The 21,775-nt window shown below is 42.6% G+C and overlaps 1 protein-coding gene across 1 annotated transcript in view; it reads right to left on the reverse strand.

Annotated features, from left to right (window-relative positions):
* Positions 1–633: 633 nt before the first annotated feature.
* SHCBP1L (SHC binding and spindle associated 1 like) overlaps positions 634–21,775 on the reverse strand; it is a 49,914-nt gene continuing 28,772 nt past the window's right edge. The window contains exons 7-10 of the mRNA XM_019530965.1: positions 18,472–18,625; positions 10,436–10,686; positions 4,602–4,724; positions 634–1,058 (exon numbers count right to left, since the gene is read on the reverse strand). Of these exons, the coding sequence (XP_019386510.1) occupies positions 819–1,058; positions 4,602–4,724; positions 10,436–10,686; positions 18,472–18,625 (768 nt within the window). The 3' untranslated portion in view covers positions 634–818. The remainder of the gene's footprint in view (positions 1,059–4,601; positions 4,725–10,435; positions 10,687–18,471; positions 18,626–21,775) is intronic.

Genomic DNA, 21,775 nt, shown 5'->3' on the forward strand with positions numbered 1-21,775 from the left:
GTAGGCAGTGGGTGAGGAGTACTGGGCTGGGACTGGCCACTGATGTTTACAAACAGGTCTTGGTACAAAAAAGGTTGAGAACCACTGCTCTAGGGTGTTTATGAATTATGAGGGGGGGAAAAACCTGCCGTACTGTTCAGTACTCTGAATATTGCTAAGAAATCCCAAGCTTATATGTTTTCTTCCAAGAACAGCAAAAATTGCCTAATACTAACAAGTCGTAATTGTTAAAGGAGGGAAGGCTGATGACTGAAACCCTTGCTTAACCACCACTGAAACTTGAAGACTTGAAGTGGAGGCAATAAAGATGAACTGGCTTTCTTGTAGGGGGAAAAAAATTGTTGTTTTTTTTTTAATGCAGTGATAGGGAAAGCCAAGCCCCTTAAATTTGCAGCTGTACCAGTAGTAACATCAGTAAGAGGACCAGTGGAAATGAGTATGTGCCAGGATTTGTCTAAATGTGCTAACAGCAGCTCTAGGTACATGGTCAAGATAGTTCTGTATTAAGGCCTCACTGTTACTGGAACATCTGCACTGGCAGTTGAAGAAAAGCTAAGGATGAATGTTCATCTTTTCCTTCTGCCTAGTAAGTACTTCCATGAAATTGGGTTATAAATCAAAGGAGGGAGTTGGGTTTTGTTTTTGGGTTGTTGTGTTTTTTTGTTCAGCTTTAAGCACTGGATACACTAACTTAATCCATAAAGGCAACATCAGTCACTTTTCACATTTAAATTTAAAGAGAGTTTCACTGACCTAAATCAGAAGCACTGTTTCTTTAATCAGAACTTTATGTGACAAAAGTCATCTCAGCTGCATGTTTAACTGTTAACCACACTGATACCGTTAATGTCATCTAATGTGTTATTGCTCATCTCCAAGCTCAGGTCTTGGATTAGTTTGGAAACAGTATCTTCCTCTGCATCACCTGAGGCAGTGAACTCCAGGAACCCTTCTGCTACAGTACTGAGCTGGTCTGTAGGCTGAAGGATGGTCACTCCATGGCCGTTGTTACTATAAACGTGGTTATTTTTCATCTTCAGCTTGGGTATTGGAACCACCTATTAAAGGATTCAAAATGGACTAGTTTTGTTGAAGGATGCACTATGTTCTTAAAATGCCAACATTTTCTTTCATACTGTATGCATTTACATGCAGAATAAACTTATTTTCTCTGGAGGTAAGGACTTCCCTAAAAATAGTCATGTCTTATCCTAGGCCTGTGGCCTAGGAAAATTAAGACATGACTGCCCTGTTAATTGCACTGTAAATCGTAATGTTGCCACATGATCAAGGAATTAATAATGCAATTAAACAGGAAAACAGCCATAAAAATAGTCCACAAAAGATACAATATTTTTGTGGCTGGTTTCCATCATGCCTTAAATTGAATGTGTGGCAGGGTAACCAGAACCAGCTCAACACTCCACTGCAATCTTGGCCCAGGGGCCACACCAGAGTCTTGAGCCAGTCCCAGGACTGGGATAGCTGGTCCTGGCTCTGGGATGGGATCGGGGTCTGGAACTGACAACCAGATAAGAGGGTTGAGCAGCTCCAGTGCAGTTCTGGGTTGGAACTGGCAATCAACTGGATTATCAGTCCCAATCTGGGACCAGCCTGGAATCCCAGGCTCCCCCTGCGCTGGCAAGTAGTAATGGTGCCAGTGGGATCTGAGTCCTGCACATGTAGCGTGATAGGAGGCACGATTGTTGGGAAAGGGGATCAGATCCCACCAGGCCATTAAATGAATGTGTTGTCACTGGCCCCTGTGTCACTGCACTAGTTAACAAACAGCTAATACAAAGCTGAATGGGACCTCTGAATAAAGATCTAATATGCATGTTTTAACTTAAATCTGAGTGTCAGTAGTAACTGGAAATTGCAAACCCAAACAGTAGCTTCACTACTATAATTTCAGGTTACCTACATTGTATCTGACATCTCTTTGATTTTCCCAATTTCTGCATCCAAAAACACTTTCATACTTGCTTATACTGTACAATCAATCATTAACTAGCAATCCATTCACTATGGCCAATCCTGCTTTAAAAAAATTGACAATTTAAGTCCTGAATGTGTCTTAACTGACATTTAAAAACAGCCCAGCAGTTTTTATGACATATCTATAAAGCACACAGTACATTTGTCAAAGTTACTGCTTACCACAAGAGAATACTGTGGAAAAACTGTTTCACAGAAAACTTAAACTTCAGGACATTTAAAGATACTGTCATAAATATCTGCTTGACATTTTTTTTCTTTATAGTATTTAATGCTTGTATTTTACTTCTATATTGTAAGCCTGCTTCAAGACTAAAACAATGCAACTATAATCCTGGATTATCTGATATAAAATGCTGTCTCAGCTGTTCCCAAACTCGCTCTTTTTTTTTTCTCAGTACAAACTCAACCTAGTATCTGAAAGACAAGCTTCTTCATTTACTAGTAAGATTATGCAATTATAACTTAATGAGACATTAGCTATGGGACATTAGCTAGGAGTAATGCTGAACTCTAGAAGACTTTTGCAAGTAAATAGGAAAATGGTCATAGCCAAGATTGGTTTACTAGAGGTGTCACTGCAAAATCAGTTACTGCTTACCTCTAACATTACAGATGTAACTATATGAACTAGCTTTAAATCGGCTATTTTCAGGTACCAGACAGTCTAGCTGCAGCTGCAGAGCTCATTACAAGCTAGTTTGCTCTGCCGAGGAATAGTTCTGGTCTGTGCTGTGCTGCAGTATGTAGTATAGACAGACATACCCTTTTCTTTCATGCATACCATCTGTTTCGCCTCTCTCCATCTGTATTTGCAATGTCTCTACTCACCTCTCTTTAAACAACACACCTTTGTCTGTGCCTTTTTAAAAAGCTGTCCATTAGGTTAATGCAGCATTAGGGGTTTTAATTCAAATACCTGAGCTAAAAGAGATTTTGTGGATATTCTAGTCCAGTTCCTTGCTGGCAGACATATGTATCTTAACTGCTTCTCATTAAGAATTCTATACACCTGTGTCATTTTGCAAGTTATGACAGTATGCTAGACTTTAGTCTGTGTCAAAAGCATTTCATTTCCCAGATTATCTTCTTGCAACTAGCTGCAACTGGTAGCAAAAGTATCATGAAGAAGGTACTCTTGACTGTGCTATCATGTCAGTGGCTGTATGGTCTTAATGCTAGGTCTTCCATAGTTCCTTCTATACCTGATTCACTTAGTTTTTGGGAAATGCATAGGACAAGAGGGTCCAAGATCTGGATCTTGCATGGCATGGCTTTGAGTTCACCACCAAGTCCTCTGTACCCAGAAGGGATTTATGCAAAGACTAAGTTTTAGGTTTCATGTAAATTAATAGATGAAACTAAAAAAATGGAGAGCCTAAAAGGGACTCTCTATCTTCTCTGCCCTACCTTTCCTATTGCCTCAGAAGAAACACAGGCAATTGGTATACTTCCTCCCCCGCACCCCATAAATATCCCCCCATAAATACTCTCTACTCCATAAATATCCGGAGACAAGGATTCTTCCTAAGACAATCAGCAGCCAACACACTGAATGGAACTGCCTAAAGATAGGAAAAGGAAATGCTTAGTACAGGGATGCATGCTCAACTTTACCTCTCTCCAGTCTGCATGCGCATTACTTAGGCTGCAGGGAGGTGCTTCCACCCCCTCAAGATCCACTGTCTTGAATCATCTCTTAAGCATAAGTAACTAGTGCTTTCTTTCAAAAATATAACAGGGTGTCTTCCTTCCTTTTTTTATACCATATTTTAGTAGCTATAATATTTGCCCAAAATGTGGGAGACCAAATATTTATTTAACTCTCTGGTTGATGGTTTAAGACTGCATCATCCTAGGCTACAGGCTATTTTGGGATGTAGCAGGGGATGAATTAAATACAACACTTTTACACCCCTGAAACAGGGACCCTAACCCCTGCCACTTGAGGTATGGAGCCAGCACCAAAGGGCTGCAATTAAGTAGGTGGCTGGTAAAGTCCCTCATGAGACAGAGGACCTACATCAGGCCTACATGTAATTAAAAGTTTTCTGAGCCGTCAACAGAGGCACCTCTGGGCATGAATAAAATCAGAAATTTTAGTGCCTAAGGAAATTTACGGTAAAAAAACAGAGGCACTTACAAGTGTTGGGCATCTTCCAGAACAGGCACTAGCTGATCAGTTTTCAAAACCAGTTTGATCCTTGAGCAACTAAAATTCCACCTTAAAGGTTTCTATCTCTCTCTCTCTTTTTTTAATCTGGCCCCTAGTGTATGGTAGACCACATCCTCATACAAGCTGTTCTTGGCTCTTAAAGCTGACACGGAGTTCCAAACTAACTGCTACACACTTTGTTTCTAGGAAGTTGAAAGAAGTCAGCATGCAGTACCATGCTCCTACCCATTACTTGGTAGCTAAAGACTTAATCTATGGACTGACTTGAAACTTTAGCTAAAGAAATTAATGCAATTGTTTAAAGTAAGCCTCATGGTCTCTAGTTGTTTAGTTTCTAACAAAGTTCAAAACCTGCAAGACAACAGCTGTTCCTGTAGACACGTTTGTTACAATTGCTAGGAAAAGAATATAGCACAGTGTAAACTACCTTGATATTAATCCCTCCTAGGGTACCCTGTGATGTCTCGCTGCTGTTGAAGTTACTGCAGTGGTGAATTTTGTTACCCTCCAGACTGGCTGTGCTACCTGGGTACAGCTCAACACCAGCACCCTGTGCATTAAAACAGGAAGAAATTAAGTTGAATTTCACCTTGCAAGCAAGGCTTGGCAAAAAAACAGTGTTCAGAGTACAGTTAAGTCTCTAATAAAGTGGTTCTACAGGTTCACAGAAGATAGAGAGATTGGTACACTGTAATTTACTGCACTGAGGAACTGGAGCTCACACAGGTCCTTGTAAATATTGGGGTTGGCTGGGCTGGGTCAGCTGGGTGGTTGGACTTCTCTTTTGGCTTGCTGCATGAAGGACTGACTTTAAAAAAATGACACTAAATGTAACTAGGAAGTTCTTAATTACTGTTAGGCAGCTGATTAAACTGGCTGGCATAGTGGAAGTGCCCAGGAGCAACACTGTGAAGTGTTATAGAAGAACTATATTTTCTCCCTTTGTTATACACTGAATAACTACAGAAATGAGTTGCATGTAAATGAAGGCAAGAGACCTAGAGGAGGAGGTAGCAAGGCTCCGACACATCCTGTGCTATGAGGACTTCATCAATTCCATGCTGGAGGAAAAAACCTCTAGGACTGTGGAGAAATGACTGCTGGAGGTGGTGCTAGAAGACGAAGAGGGCAGGGACTCCCAGAAGGTGGAAACTGGAAGCTTGTATCTTCTGACAGCAAGAAGTTGTCATCCCCATGTGCAGTGGTTTGCTTGGAGAACAGATATCAAGTGTTAACAACAGAGAAGGAGGAACATATTCCATTGGTGGAACAGGCCAAGCCAGGAATCCCCAAGGAGGGGAGGATGGAGACCACTACCACAAAGAGGTAGCGATGGGTGATGGTGGTTGAAGACTCCCTTCTATGGGGGACAGGGATGCATCTGCCAGCCTGACCTGTTGGCTCTGCAGGTCTGCTTGTCTGGAGCGTGGATCCAAGATGTCACAGAAGGATTACTGAGACTTGTCCAACCCTCTGACTACTACCCCATGCTGCTCATCCATGTGGGCACCAATGATACTACCAGGGTGACCCTGAGCAGATCAAGTGTGACTACAGGCTCTGAGTGCAAGTGTGAAGGGGATGGGGGCACAGGTCATGTTCTCAATCCTTCCAGTCAAAGGGAAGGGGCCTGGCAGGAGCAGATGCATCCTGCAGATCAATGCATGGCTGCGCAGGTGGTGTTGCCAGCAGAGATTTGGCTTCTTCAGCCATGGGATGTTGTTCCAAGAAGGTTTGCTAGGAAGAGATGGGATCCACCTGATGAAGAGAGGGAAGACCATCTTTGCAAACAAGCTTGCTAACCTAGTGAGGTTAACTAGGTTTGCCGGGAGATGCAGAACAAAGCCCTGAAGTAAATGGAGAAGCAGAGGACCTGAAGGAAGCAGAGGCAGCAGGGGAGGCCTTATTCTTCCTGATAAAATAGGGTAATCGGCTAGTCACCTGGTGTCTGTACATGAATTCACGGAGCCTGGGAAACAAGCAGGAAGAACTAGAAGTCCTTGTGCAGTCAAGCAGCTATGATGCAATTGGAAGAACAGAAACTTGGTGGGATAGCTCACATGACTGGACCATTGTCATGGATGGGTACAAACTGTTCAGGAAGGACAGGCAGGAAAAAAGAAAAGGAGAAGTTGCACTGTAAGTAAAAGAGCTGTAGGATTGCTCAGAGCTCCAGTATGAAAATGGAGATAGGCCTGTTGAAAGTTGATGGGTTAAGGTTAGAGGGGAGAGCAACAAGGGTGATGCTGTGGTGGGTGTCTGCTATAGACCACCAGACCAGGAGGATGAGGTAGATGAAACTTTCTTCAGACAAGCAGAAGTTTCCAGATCATAGGCCCTGGTTCTTATGGGGAACTTCAGTCACTCTGACATCTGCTGGGAGGGCAATACAGCAGTGCAGGAAGTTTTTGGAGAGCATTGGAGACAACCACCTGGTGCAAGTGTTGGAGAAACCAATTGGAAACCATGCTGTTCTTGATCTACTGCTAATAAACAGGGAAGAACTAGTGGGAGATGTAGAAGGGAATGGGAAGTTGGGCAGCAGTGACTATCAGATGGTTGAGTTCAGGATCCTGACAAAAGGAAGAAAGGAGAGCAGCTGAGCATGAACCCTGACTTCAGAAAAGCAGACTTCAACTCCCTCAGGGAACTGATAGGCAGGATCCCCTGGGAGACCAGTCTGAAGGGGAAAGGAGTCCAGGAGAGCTAGTTGTATTTTAAAGAAACCTTACTGAGGGTGAAGGAACAAACTAGCCTGATGTGCAGGAAGAATACCAAATGTGGCAAGTGACCAGCTTGACTTAGCAGAGAACTCTTCAGTGAGCTTAAACACAAAAAAGAAGCTTACAAGAAGTAGGAGCTTGGACAAATAACTTGGGAGGAGTATAAGAATATTGCTCAGGCATTCAGGGATGAAGCCAGGAAGGCCAAAGTGCAACTGGAATTGCAGCTAGCAAAAGACGTGAAGGGTAACAAGAAGGGTTTCTACAAGTATGTCAGCAACAAGAGGAAGGTCAGGGAAAATGTGGGTCCTTTACTGAATGGGGGAGGCAATCTAGTGACAGATGATGAGGAAAAGGCTAAAGTACTCATTGCCTTTTTTACCTTAGTCTTCACAGGCAAGATCAGCTCTCAAGACTACTGCACTGGGCATCAGAGTTTGGGGAGCAGGTGAACAGCGCTCAGTGGTGAATGAACGGGTTAGGGACTATTTAGAAAAGCTAGATGTGTAGAAGTCCATGGGGATAGATGCAATGCATCTGGGGGTGCTGAGGGAGTTGGCTGATGTGATTGCAGAGCCACTGGCCATTATCTTTGAAAACTCGTGGCAATCGGGGGAGGTCCTGGATGATAGGAAAAGGGCAAAAATAATGCCCATGTTTAAGAAAGAAGGAGGATCCAGGAAACTACGTGCCAGTCAGCCTGGAAAAATCATGGAACAGATCCTCAAATAATCCATTTCTAAGCACTTGGAGATGGTGATTAGGAAGAGTCAGCATGGATTCACCAAGGGCAAGTCATGCCTGACCAATCTAATTGCCTTCTATGTGGAGATGACTGGCTCTGTGGATGTGGAAAAGGAGTAGATGTAATATACCTTGACTTTAGCAAGGCTTTTGATACCATTTCCCACAGCATTACTGCAAGCAAGCTGTGGAAGTATGAGTTGGATGAATGGACTGTAAGGTAGAGAGAAAGCTGGCTGCATTGTTGGGCTCAATGGGTAGTAATCAATGACTGAACATTTAGATGGCAGCCAGTATCAAGTTGAGTGTCCTAGGGGTTGGGTCCTAGGACCCATTTTGTTCATTATCTTTATCAATGATCTCCAATGACACTAAGCTGGGCAGTGTAGTAGATACACTGAAGGGTAGGGCTGGGATTCAGAGTGACTTAAACAAATTGGAGGATTGGGCCAAAAGACATCTCATAGGTTCAACGAGGACAGGTGCAAAGTCCTGCACTTGGGACAGAAGAGTCCCATGCACTGGTACAACCTGGGGACTGACTTGCTAAGCAGCTGCTCTGCGGAGAAGGAGCTGGGGTTTACAGTAGACGATAACACGAATAGGAGCAACAGTATGCCCTTATTACTAAGAAGGCTAACAGTATACTGGACTGCATTAGTAGAAGTGTTGCCAGCAGATCAAGGGAAGTAATTATGCTGCTCTATTCTACACTGGTGAGGCCACATCTGGAGTACTGTGTCCAGTTTTGGGCCCTCCGCTATAAAAAAGATGTGGACAAGTTGGAGAGAATCCAGTGGAGGGCAACGAAATGGTTCAGGGGCTGACTTCTGAGGAGAGGCTGAGGGAACTGGGACTATGTTGTTTTCAGAAGAGAAGACTGAGGGGGATTTGACAACTGCCTTTACTACCTAAAGGGATGGAGCTGGACTGTTCTCAGTGGTGGCAGATGACAGAACAAGGAACAGTGGTCTCAAGTTACAGCAAGGGATAAGCTGGATATTGGGAAAAACTTTCACTAGGAAGGTGATGAAGCATTGGAACAGGTTACCTAGACAGGTGGTGAAATCTCCATCCTCGGAGGTTAAGGCCTTGACAAAGCCCTGACTGGGATGATCTACTTGAGGAAGGTCCTGCTTTGAGAAGGGGGTTGGACTAGATCAGTGGTCTCCAAGCTTTTTTGATCGTGTACCCCTATCAGTAAAAAAATTTTGAGCACGCACCCCCAGCGTATGTATGTTTATAGAAATAGAAGTTCTAATATTTTCTTCCCGCACCCTAATGGATCGTCTTGCACACACCCCACTTCGGAGACCGCTGGACTAGATGATCTCCTGAGGTCCCTTCCAACCCTAATTTTCTATTATTATGTGAATATATAAGAAAACCAACTGCCATATAGGTTACCTTGCAGGTTTACTCTATTTTACTACTTTTGTAGGTGTACCAACTAGTTATTCATTTACTGTTAAACCTTTTTTAAAACCTTTTCCTAGTTTCGTAGAAGATGTGTTACTTGATTTATTATCTTCAAGATGTGATTTGCAAGGGCCTCAAAACTTTTTGCTTGTCATGTATTTGGCAGCCCAATCAAGCCCTTGTTACCCTTTAAGAAGGGAGAAGGAAAGGGAAAACTTGGTTAGAAGCTGAGACTTCGTTGCACCCAGGTTTTGTTGGCCTTCACAAGACAGTGTCGGCCACCGTGTCTCCAGTCTTTTCAACAGTAACACCTTTTCACAGGTGGGTAGTGGAATTTTTACTGTTGGTCACTTAGCATAATTACCTTAAAATTACAACTCTGGGAAAATATTTTAGTTTATACCAGTTTTAACAAGTTAAAGTGCCAAGTCTAAAAACTATGGCTTAACAGTATTCAGTCTGGTTTTTAATACGTTATAAACAAGACAAGATAACTAGCAAGGTTATGATCTCTGCCACCATTTACATGATGATATCTGATTAATTAGGTACTAGGATAACTCATCACTTTAGTCCTTATCAGTGTAGTGAATCTCTACAAAAGTCCTACTGATTTGTACATAAAGCACTTGCTCATTCATCATCTATTAACAGTCATTTCCAAACAAGCACACAATACATTACAGTGAAATTTGTTCCTAATCATTAGTCAGCTGAAAGTAATGTCCTATGCCCTTCCTACCACCTGTCAAGCCAGCTGATGCTCACAAAGAAATGGATACTCTTCAGCTTTTTTTGTCTCAATAAGACACAGACAATTAACCATTCTGTCCCACAGACTTATCTTCTATTATGGCAATGAGTGCATGTAAGAGTGCAAAGCAAAAATCTTTGACTCATTATTTTACTCCCTCATAATGTAATTCTGAGTACTCTGAATTAGTGCACAGTTTCTTACTACAGTAAATACCATGAATCTGTATACTCGTATAGTGAGTCAGTCAAAAATGCTTCTTTACTGTCTTGATACAGCATGGAAAATCTCACAAAATGAAAATGGTTGATTACTGACAATTAGTCACTTGTGAATAATTAGTCATCCTTGCCAATCCTCCTGGAGTGATGAATTAAGTAGATTTTACTCTAATTCCATAGCTGAATATGGAACTCAATCATAATAACCAATCCAAACAAATCTGCTACAGAAAAACAGAAATTAATTTTAAATGACAAGCAAGTTTTCAAGAGAATCTGAGCTTAAGGTATTGCTACTCAGAAGTTAGCTTTTTAAAGTAAAACTTTCAGTCAATTTACTGTATAATAATTTTCATATACTTTAAAACTGAGTATGTGACATTCAAGTAGAAGGAAGTACCTGAGCTCCAGTGATCTCACTGTCTGTAATAGTCAATGAAGCCCCAGTAAGTACGCAGACTCCAGTTCCTTCACATTTCAATATACAGTTTACTAAAGTCATGTGACCAGATTCAACAACTACAATACCATCAATTGTCCCTTGCTGTACCAAAGTAAGGTGCATTAGTTTCACATTTTGGCCTTTTGATACCACAAAGCTTTCATGAGTAGGTTCTGAAAAAATCACAATTTCTTCTGGTCTTCCAACTCCTAATTGAAAGGAGAAAATCAGAGTTAACATTAGTATGATGCTGAAACACTACCTTACTTAGAATATTACTTAAAAAGTTACCACACTTTCATTATAAGTAAGATTTATCATTCAAACAATGAAAAAACAGTAAAACTACAAAGTCTGCCTGTAACTTTAGTTCTCCAAATTTGACTCTACACCAGATGTACATGGTTTCATGCTGCATTCATAGTTCCATAGATTGTCAGGGGCTGGAAGGGAACATGCAAGATCATCGGGTCAAGCCCCCCTGTACTAGGCACGAAAAACAACTGTGGGTCAGGTGACCCCAATGAGATAACTGTCCAGTCTCCTCTTGAAGATGTCCAGGGTAGGTTATTGCACCACCTCTGGAGGGAGTTTTTGTTCCACAATCTAGATACCATGACTGTGAATGAGTTTTTCCTACAATTGAGCCTGAAGCGATCTTCCAGCAGTTTGTATCCATTACCCCATATCTTCCCCACGGGTGCCCTGGTGAACAGTTGTTCACCGAGCTCTTGATATACTCCCCTGATGGAATGGTAAGCTGCTATGAAGTCCCCTCTCAGCCTTCTCTTCTTTAGGCTGAAGAGACCCAAGTCCCTCAGCCTCTCCTCATATGGTCTGCCTTGCAAGTCTCTGATCATGTGGATGTCTCTTCTCTGGACCCTCTCAAGTTTTTCCACACCCTTGTTGAAGTGCGGTGCCCAGAGCTGGGTGCAGTATTCCAGCTGTGGTTTCACTAGTGCTGAATACAGTGGAAGAATCACTTCCTTGGTTTTACATGAGATGTATTGGTTAATGCATGCCGGAGTGTTGTTTGCCCTGCTGGCTACTGCATTGCACTGATGGCTCATGTTCATGTAATGGTCAACTATTACCCTACATCCCTTTCAGCCGTGGTGCAAGTTAAATTGTCACCACTGAACCTGTAGGTATGTTGGGGATTATTTGCCCCCAGATGGAGCACTTTACACTTCTCAGTGTTGAACTCATCTGGTTCTGATTTGCCCACTTCTCCAGTCTGTCCAGGTCTGCCTGTATCTGCAGGCATGACCACACTCTCCCATAACTTGGTGTCGTCCACGGACTTGGCCAGTGAATGCTTCACCTCCATATCCAAATCATTGATAAAGATGATGAAAACCACTGGACCAAGCACAGACGTTTGAGGGACACCACTGGCCACTTCTCGCCAGGACGACACAGATCCGTTCATAAGAACTCTTTTGGTTCTACCTTGCAGCCAGTTTCCCACCCACTGAACCATCAAGCGGTTAAGCCCACAATCTTCCAATTTTCCCAAGAGGATATAATGGGATACTAGATCAAAGGCCTTTTAGAAGTCCAGGTATATAATGTCAATCTCCTCACCCATGTCCAGGTGGCAAGATACCTGGGCATAGAAGATGAGATTAGTAAGACAGGACCTGCCGCAACAAAGCCATGTTGGCTGTCACTCAAAATCCTACCATCTACAAGTGAGTTGCTCATAGACTCCTTGATGAGCTTTTCTAGGATTTTCCCTGGGATAGAAGTTAGGCTGATTGGCCTATAGCTGCCCAGGTCCTCCCTCTTCCACTTCTTGAAGATGGGCACAATGTTGGCCCTCTTCCAATCCTCAGGGATCTTCCCTGAGTGCCACAATTTTTTAAAAAGATTTGCCAGGATTCTCACAATAACTTCAGCCAGCATCTTCAGCACTCAGATGAAGTTCATCTGGTCCTGCTGACTTATGTCTAGCTTTTCTAGTTGGTTATGCACCAGCTCAGCGTCAACAGTGGGAAGGCTGTCTTTTCCACCATGCCCCATGTGAGCCTTATCTTGCACGTTTTTCCCCTTGGTCCAGTGGCAAACTGAAGCAAAGTGGGCATTCAGGAGTTCGGTTTTCTCCTGGGTGTCTGTTACCAGCTGGTACTATTCATCAAGAACTATTAATGACAGTTGTGTAACAGACTTGTAACATACCAGTTGAATCAACTAAACATCACTACACTTTCTCAAATTCAGTTCCATAAACATAATGCTCAAAATACTAAAGCTCTGAAATTAGAGTGAAACAACGAGCATCTATGGAGACAAATTCTGAGAACCTTAAGTTGAGATAGCATAGCAACTGCATAGTACAAAAACCAAAAGATGTCTGTTAGCACTTCAACATGACTCCTGAATTAATAGCAGAGGTGATTTCTGAGCCCATCTTATTGATTTGTTCTAGAAAATACAAATAGAACTTATTTCCCAAGATACACTACAACCCATAACAGGATCATGTCTTGAAGATGGCTCCTTTGGTAGCATCTAAAGAACTGATACAAACTCCTTTTTAATACATTCCTGGCAATTCCAGCAACCAAACTACAAAGGCTATTCAAAACAATATTCAGCAGACCTCCTAAATGATCCGCATTTGGAGTAAATTTTATTTCAAACCAATATGATAAGTAATGGCTTAATAGGAAAAAAAAGAGGACCTATGAGAAAAGCATCAGGCAATTTCTCCTCGACCTTAAAAGGATCCTCTCTAATGTTGGTAGATTGGAAAATGTCACCAAATTCCTTTTCTGGAAGAAATACTTTGGTTTAAGCAGCCTCTTTATAGAAGAGATTCTTTAAATAGGTACAAGAGTGGACTTTGCCAAACAATATGCATATGTTGAATGACTCATTCCTGGTTTATACTGGCCATGTTAGCCAGCTGTCTAGATACAGGACTACATGAACATCAAGAAAGAGGCAAAATGGCAGCATTTTTTTATGTAAAGCTTACCAGTTGAAACTAAAATCCTTGCTACAAAATAACAATCAAAATATTTTTAGAAGGGAAAGGACAGGGCAAGCTGGCTCTATATCCTTGGGTGATGCATCACATTTGGGGCCCTACCACTGAAGATACGAGGGAAGAAGAGCAGGCAAGAAGAGCCACCTTTTTGGGCATTTTTAACTGTCTTTTTTCTCATGTGGCTGAAGCGCTTTCTTCCAGAATTGTAACCAGAAATTTAACAATGTTTAGAAATCTTATAAATGGAAAAGAAAAGGATGAATAGATTTTTCCATCTCTCTTATGCCCAAAGCTATCTCAGTATTTCCCTTGAGAACTAACAGTGGCTTTCATGTCTTTTCTCTAGCATTTCTGCTATCTTGGGGCTGCAATGATCCTTTTCAGACTACTGATCTTACATATTCCCCTGTAACTCAAGAAAATGTTATGAATCATGAATATTAAGGGGAAAATTGATGCTGTCGTTCAAATCAAATACAGGCAGTCCTCGGACTTACGACACAATTGGCTCCTGAAAACCATGTCTTAAGTCAAAACGTTGTAACTCAGAACCAATTTCCTCATAAGAAACAATGTTATAAATGGGGGATTGTTCCTGAACCAAGGCTCAATACCCTATTTTCACCAAAATTTACTCCAGAATTTTGTACCCAATCAATAAAAAATACGTAATATAGCTACATTCATATATTTATATGGTAAATAGCAATCATATTGATTTGGAAGGACTTCTTTGAGGTGACTTTGCTGGACTTTTTGAAGGGCTCTTGGCTGGAGTCTTCCCAGGAGTCTTGGCTGCAGGTTTTTCTGGAGTCTTGTCTGCTTTCTTAAAGAATATGTCCAAGGAAGCTTGGACAGATGTACTCCAGGGAGATGAGCGATGCAGTGAACTTGTTCACTGGCATGCCATTGAATCGGATCAAGTGTTGTAAGTTGAAACTGGCATTGTAAAGTTGAAACGGGGTGTCAATTTATAAACGTTGTAAGTGTGAAACGTTGTAAGTTGAGGACTGCCTGTAATCTGAAATGCCTCCCTATGCAAGTTACACTTGAATCACTAATTCTAATCTGAAGACTTTACTTTTACTCATCTAACTAAGACAGAGGATGGGCATGAAGGTTCCCAATCCAGCACTTCTGATAGATAACTCTTCATAGGTATGACATGAAGCAATAATATATACAGGCTCAGCTGACCACAAGAGGGACATCTGTTGACATTTCATCTGTTTCTAATCCAACGTGAATAAACTCTAATGAAGAAAGCCCTAACTAGGCTTAAGGGAAACAAGTTTAGATAATATTCTGTAAGGCTAAATGGGAATTACTGTATTTTCTTGCATACAACACACCCCAGAATATAATATGCACTTTGCTTTTGAAAGGCAGAATGAAGAAAACAAGATCTTGTAGTAACTGAGTAGCTCTTGCTAGGAAGCCAAGTCTGTTCATCATTCTGCTCCCTGTGGATCCCTGTCTTTTTACTTTTGATTTCACCCCGTAAGTGATAGAACCTGCTCTTACCATATTTCTTCCATATAATGCCCACTCCAAATCTAAGTGGTCACAAAGCTTTCTCTCATGCGTGGATAAGCTCTATCTGATGCAAGAAGTCTACGGGCTGATGAGAAATAAAGCGCTGCTCGACCTGGTTCTGGCAACAGGGGATGACCTAATCAGTGATCTAATAATCAAAGGGAAGCTGGGTGAAAGTGACCACAAGCTGATCACCTTCACCATCCACCATAAAGCAGGCAAGTCAGTCAGCAATACAGAAGTCCTTGACTTCAGAAAAGCTGACTTTGAGAAGCTCAGGAGGCTTGTCAGTAAGGCCCTAAAGGGCCACAACCCAAAGGGGAGGGGAGTTCAGGATGAGTGGTTGCCCTCGAAGGAGCAATCCTGGATGCATAAGCAAAGTCTATTCTGTCTCGGAGGAAAGGCAGCAAAAGGGCATAGCAGCCCCCTTGGCTCTCCAGGGAACTAGTGGACCTCCTGCATCTAAAAAGAAAGACCTACAAAGGATGGAGGACTGGATCCACCTCCAAGGAGGAATACTCTGCACTGGTCTGGACCTGCAGGGAGCGAACCAGGAAAGCTAAGGCTGCAATGGAACTCCAACTAGCTACAAATATCAAGGACAATAAAAAGTCCTTCTTTAGATATGTGGGGAGCTGGAGGAAAAGCAAGGGCAACACTGGACCCCTACTGAACCAGGATGGGACAACTGACAACCAACGCCCAGGAAAAGCCAACTTGCTAAACGGGTACTTTGCGTCAGTCTTTCATCAGTCCCATGGGACACCCCTGCCCATTAAGGGACAGGGAGGCCCAGGTAAGAGAGATTCCTTACCTTCCATCAATGCTCACCTCGTGAAGGAATACCTTGAGAGGCTGGATACCTTCAAGTTAGCCAGCCCTGACAGTTTACACCACAGGGTACCCAAGGATCTGGCTAGCATCATAGCTCAGCCCCTGGCATGGATCTTTGAGAACTCCTGGTGCTCTGGTAAAGTGCCCGAAGACTGGAAGAAGGCCAACGTGGTGCCTATATTCAAGAAAGGGAGGAAAGTGGATCCGGCAAACTAGAGGCCCATCAGCCTGATATCTATCTTGAGGAAGGTCTTAGAAAAGATTATCAAAGAAGCCATTCTTAACAGACTGGCCAATGGCAACATCCTGAGGGATAGTCAGCATGGGTCTGTTGCAGGTAGGTCTTGCTTGACCAATCTTATTTCCTTTTACAACCAGATGACCTATAACCTGGACAAGGGAGAAGAGATTGATGTCCAATATCTTGACTTTAAAAAAGCCTTTGATCTGGTATCCCGTGATCACTTAGCAAAACTGGCTAACTGGCCTTGGCCTCACCACAATCCGCTGGCTGGGGAATTGGCTCTGTGGTAGTACCCAGAGTGGTGGTTGACGGAAGTCAATCATCATGGTGCGCTGTGACCAGTGGGATCCCTCAAGGCTCTGTCCTTGGGCCTATACTATTCAACATCTTCATTAATGATGTAGACACTAGTATCAGAAGCAGACTGGCCAAGTTCGCCAACAACACCAAACTCTGGGGTAAAGCGTCCACACCTGAGGACAGGAGGGTGATCCAGGCTGACCTTGACAGGCTCAGAAAATGGGCAGATGAGAACCTGATGGTGTTTAACACTGAAAAATGCAAGGTTCTCCACCTTGGGAAGAAAAACCTGCAGCATGCTTATAGGCTCAGCAGTGCTACGCTGGCTAGCACTACGGAAGAAAGGGACTTGGTGGTCATGATTGACCACAAGATGAACAAGAGCCTGCAATGCGATGCTGCTGCTAGTAAAGCAAGCAAAAAGCTGGCTTGCATGCATAGATGCTTCGCAAGCAAATCCCAGGACGTCACTCTCCTGTCGTACTTGGCCCTGGTGAGGCCACAGCTGGACTACTGCATCCAGTTTGGGGCTCCACGATTCAAAAAGGACGTGGAGAAGCTTGAGAGTCCAGAGGAGAGCCACGTGCATGATAAGGTCAGGAAAACGGACCTGATGATGAGAGGCTGAGAGCTATGGGACTCTTCAGCCTGGAAAAGTGCAGGCTCAGGGTGATCTGGTAGCCACCTATAAGTTTATCAGGGGTGCTCACCAGGATCTGGGGGAACGTCTGTTCACCACTGCACCCCAAGGGATGACAAAGTCAAATGGTCACAAACTCTTCCATAACCGTTTCAGGCTGGACATAAGGAAGAACTTTGCTGTCTGAGCCCCCAAGGCTTGGAATAGACTGCTGCCGGTGGTGGATTCCAAGTACTTACTTTGAACACCTCCAAAAGACATCTGGATGTTTATCTTGCAGGGATCTTATGATCCCTGCTGACTTCCTGGCCCTGGGCCAGGGGGCTAGACTTGATGATCTTCTGAGGTCTCTTCCAGCCCTAATGTCTATGAATTTTAAAGCCATTGTTATCTGAGAGAAAAGCGTGTGTTGTATGTGAGGAAATATAAGACCCTGGATTGCCCACTGTGTAAGTGTAGAACAGGTGGAACTGAAGTGTTTCAAGCTCACAGATACTCTTGTCATATAACTGCATATAACTCTTATTGATCACCTACTTATAAGTGAAAATCCATGTGGAATGAACAGCACTTTTTCTAAAAGTCTTCTGATATAGAAGCTTATCATAGCAAGAATGTAGTTCTGGGTGCAATACTGTCATTTTAATAAGTCATTCTACTGCAGAAAGACAACATGGAGAACAATTTGAAAAATAACACATTAAATGCACTGAATTAAAAAATGTGTCCTTTTCTGTGAGGAAGGACTTAGAAGACCTTCACAACTTGCATCTACAAATCAGATACAGGTTCACAATGGAAAATAAATGACTGGACCTACAAAATCAAGCAGACATCTAAATTTAAACAATTTTTGGCTGCAGTTTTGCATTTGTGGTCACAGATGCATGAGTGAAAAGTGGATTTCCAACCCATTACAAATTAGAAATATATATATTTTTTCTAACCATAGTGTTGGTATTGGCCATTTAGAAATATTATCAGAAAACTTCATTGAAGAGGATCACATACATTAGGGTAGCTTTATGATTTTGTTGGTTATAAATTTCTTCTTAAGGTTGAACGAAATGAAGAAAAAAACCTACTTGCTAGGGTGTCAAAAATGCATACAAAATAAAGGTTTTACTTTATTTAATTCACTGTTTCCATTTATTAATTGGGGAAGCAACTTTTTAGCAATAAGATTACTATATCGCTGGTTTCCTAGCAATAGATTTTTTCCTGAATAAATACTTCACTACATTCCTGTTGTGCTGTGTTTAGTTGCACAGCATTTTACACCATGGACTGACTAGTGAAACTTTATATTTTTAAATTAAATGTTGCTAATCCAATTAAAATACACAGCAAATAATCCCTCTTCCCACCCCCCAATTTGCTTTTTATTGTTAATCTGAAGTACTAGTAAAGAAAAAAGTAAAGACCAGCTAAAAGCACTTACTGACCTTTAATAATAATATCTTCAGTTAACATTGAAAGGTTCACAGCCTTATATTTTCCTGGGAAAATGACCACATTGTCTCCACTGTAACAGCTGTCCAAAGCCAAGTTTAAATTATCATGTTGTTGAATCAGTGTGTCAACAGAAAAATCTTTAACCTACAGAGAAAAGAAGTAGCAACTATTGAGTTAGGGCAAAAATTGCACAATTAAAACTTTTAAATTAATAGTAGATTTCAAGATCTTCTGCGCTGTTCTATTCTGACACTGTCAGATGCCTTTGTGGAGTTAATTTTAGATTGCTATTGGAACTTAGGCGTAGAACCACCTATTTCTGACCCATCTTCCTAAGCTTTGCACAACATTCAGCAGCATGGCTGACTCTACCATGAACAACAGCATAAGATGAACCCATTCCTTTCAGTTTAGTAGCATATTTTCCCAACAGCTAAGTATCCTCTGTCCAAAAAAAGGCCTTCTTCTGTTGGCAGCTCCTTCTTGCTCCCCTCTCCACTGGTGCTGGCCCAGTTCATAGTTCAGATCTTGCACATGGGGTTGGTCCAAGAATATAATCTGGTGTGCCGAATCTGACCACACAGCAACATCATGCATCAGCCCAACCCCACATGCCACATCTGGCCGCCAAGTAACCCCAAGCACAGCCACATAGGACCATGACATCATATAAAATTTGGCAGCAGGGGTATAATGGCAGCATTAATTGCTGTAGTTCTAGAGGTCAGAATTTCTGACATGGCTCCACAGGCCAAATCTGGCCTATGGACCACAGATTTGAGTACACCCTGTACTAAAATTTCAGTATCTCAGAGTAATCTTCATTTTTGAAGGCTGAACTGCAGCATGAAAGCTGTTGCCCACATTGTATTGCAAGAAAAAAAATCCTAAGCCCCTGTAAAGATCAAAGAAGAAAAACATGCCTGGTCATAATGCTCATAATTCCAGCACTACTGATCTCTCTTGGCCCAAAATTCTCAAATTAAAGAGCCCCCCGCCCACTCCCAAAGCACGTGTAAAAACACCCCTAAATATCAAAGAAGGTAAAACCCATCCACACCCATCATGTGAAAAGAACCTGATAGACAGTCCCTGGGAGATTAAAAGAAGCACATGGGACAAAAGAAAGACAATATTTACAACTAGGTAAAAGTATGTAGGGGAATTTCACCTCTAAGGCTTCTTCCTCACCATTGTTGCTCAGGGAATAGCTGTAGCAGCATACCATCGGTCTCTCCCCAGACTCCTCTGACAATTTGGTTATCATGGTCACTGCAGAGGGCAGATTCCTCTGGTCTCATCTGCTTCAGGTAACGGAGTTGTAACCTGAGTTAGACACATTCCTGAGGGAGGGGGGAAACCTGCTCCCTCTGCCTACATGACTGGCATCACATACCAGGGTGGGGGGCTTAATAAACTCCCTGTTGTTCTATTGATCTGCCAACATGACCAGGAACGGGCTAAAGACCCTGCAGGTCTACCCGGCAACCAGTGATGCATTTCAAATTGGTTGGCTGCCAGTCAAGTTGCTGGCCTTCAGATCAGGTAAATGAGGTTACAAGTGTTATATAAGTGAAGGACTGCCCAGAAAGAGGGGCAATAGCCCTGATGAAAACTCAGGGAGAAGCTGGACCATCTGAAACTCTCTCTCTCAACTCATGATCAATGAACTGCTTACCTCCAGAAGGAATCTCCACTTGCTTCTGGATGATACTCATGAGTAAGCTACTTGAGATCTAACTAGATATATACCTTGCAGTAACATAGATAGGGCAGTACTATGCCACTCTTTGCTCCAAGGAATTTCTCTGATGTTGCTCTACCCTGTACCCTGCTCCAAACCTACTTGTAACCAATAATGTTCTCCTTTGTACCTAGTGTGGGAAACTTATTGGGAGAGGACCTAGATTATGCCTTGGAGTCCCCTTAGTTCAGCTGACTAAGGAAAACCACTATTTGTGCTTCAGGCTAAGGGAAGCACCCCAAGTTCTTGCAGTGATTCAAGTACCCTCAAGGACTACTAGGCCTGTTTCCCGTAGGGCGCAGGTCCCAGATCAGTCCAGACTCTGGGTCATAGTGGCGTTGCCCCCAGGCTTGAGGGTGTGCTCCAGGAAGGGGGTTGGCCAGACGTAAGGTGCCCCAGGGAGGCACTTGAAGCCTGGAATGTGGTTGGGCACAGTGAGATGGGTGGCTCAATGCAGGAGCACCCCCCACACAAAAGCTACCTAGGGCATTTTCAGTAACAAATGCAACAGAGAGCATGAATGCTAGTGTCGTGTGCTGATGAGACATGAAAGGATTAGTTTGAAATCCAATCTTTATAGATGGGAATACAAGAAATTGAGACCATAAGGAAAATAGATAAATATTGGCTTATCTTAGTTCCTATTTGGTTATATGAAAAACTTTGGGAATCTGAGGATAGTCATATATGAGCTCACCTATCCACAAATTGAAAAGACATCATGCAGGGATTCTGGGCCAGAGTGTCTGATGAAATGAAAGACTTGACACACCTCTTTTCGTTTGGGTTGTGAACAGGTCAGCCCTTGGTTAACCTTAAGATAATGCCCTGAATGATGGAATTTTTGAATTTTCACTAGTGATTTAAACAGAAGTGTCTGCTTAATTTGTCTGTGAAGGTTTTCTGACAGCCACTGAAAAGAAGAAGTGATGTCTGATGGACCAGTTACAGTTCGAACAGTTCATGGCACTGGAGTGGAGGGAAGGTGAGCTCTCACCCTGTGCTATCTGTTAATGTTAAATATAGCCAGTCCTGTGGTCCCTATCATTATCTACGAATCTCTTGGAAATGTACTACAGAAAGGATTCCCAGGCCTTAAAAATTACCCTGCCATTTGCATCTGCATTTCCCCTGGGACCAGAGACCTTATGCATGTAGACCATCCATGAGTGCTCCTCACCCTAACAGTGAGGTATCAATCAATATAGTTCCTGACAGTTGAAGGCAAAAAGGACTCAACTACAGGCATTTGTGGGGTCTTGACCCCACTTCAAGGATAACTACTAATGGGAAAACAGACAAGGATACATTCCAGGAGAATTTGCCTGAAGTATACATCAATCTTTACAAGACCTACATACATCAAAGGTTTAGTATAGTGTCACATAGTTGCATGAGGATAGGATGAGTGGCACTGTACAACCTAGTTTCGTAGTTTCTAGGGTCAGAAGGGACCTCAGCAGATCATTGAGTCCAACCCCCTGCCATGGCAGGAAAGGGTACTGGTGTCAAACGACCCCAGCAAGGTGTACATCTAGCCTCCTCTTAAA

Source organism: Crocodylus porosus, unplaced genomic scaffold (assembly GCF_001723895.1).
Source record: "Crocodylus porosus isolate Cpor-Errol unplaced genomic scaffold, CroPor_comp1, whole genome shotgun sequence".
Taxonomy (NCBI): Eukaryota; Metazoa; Chordata; order Crocodylia; family Crocodylidae; genus Crocodylus; species Crocodylus porosus.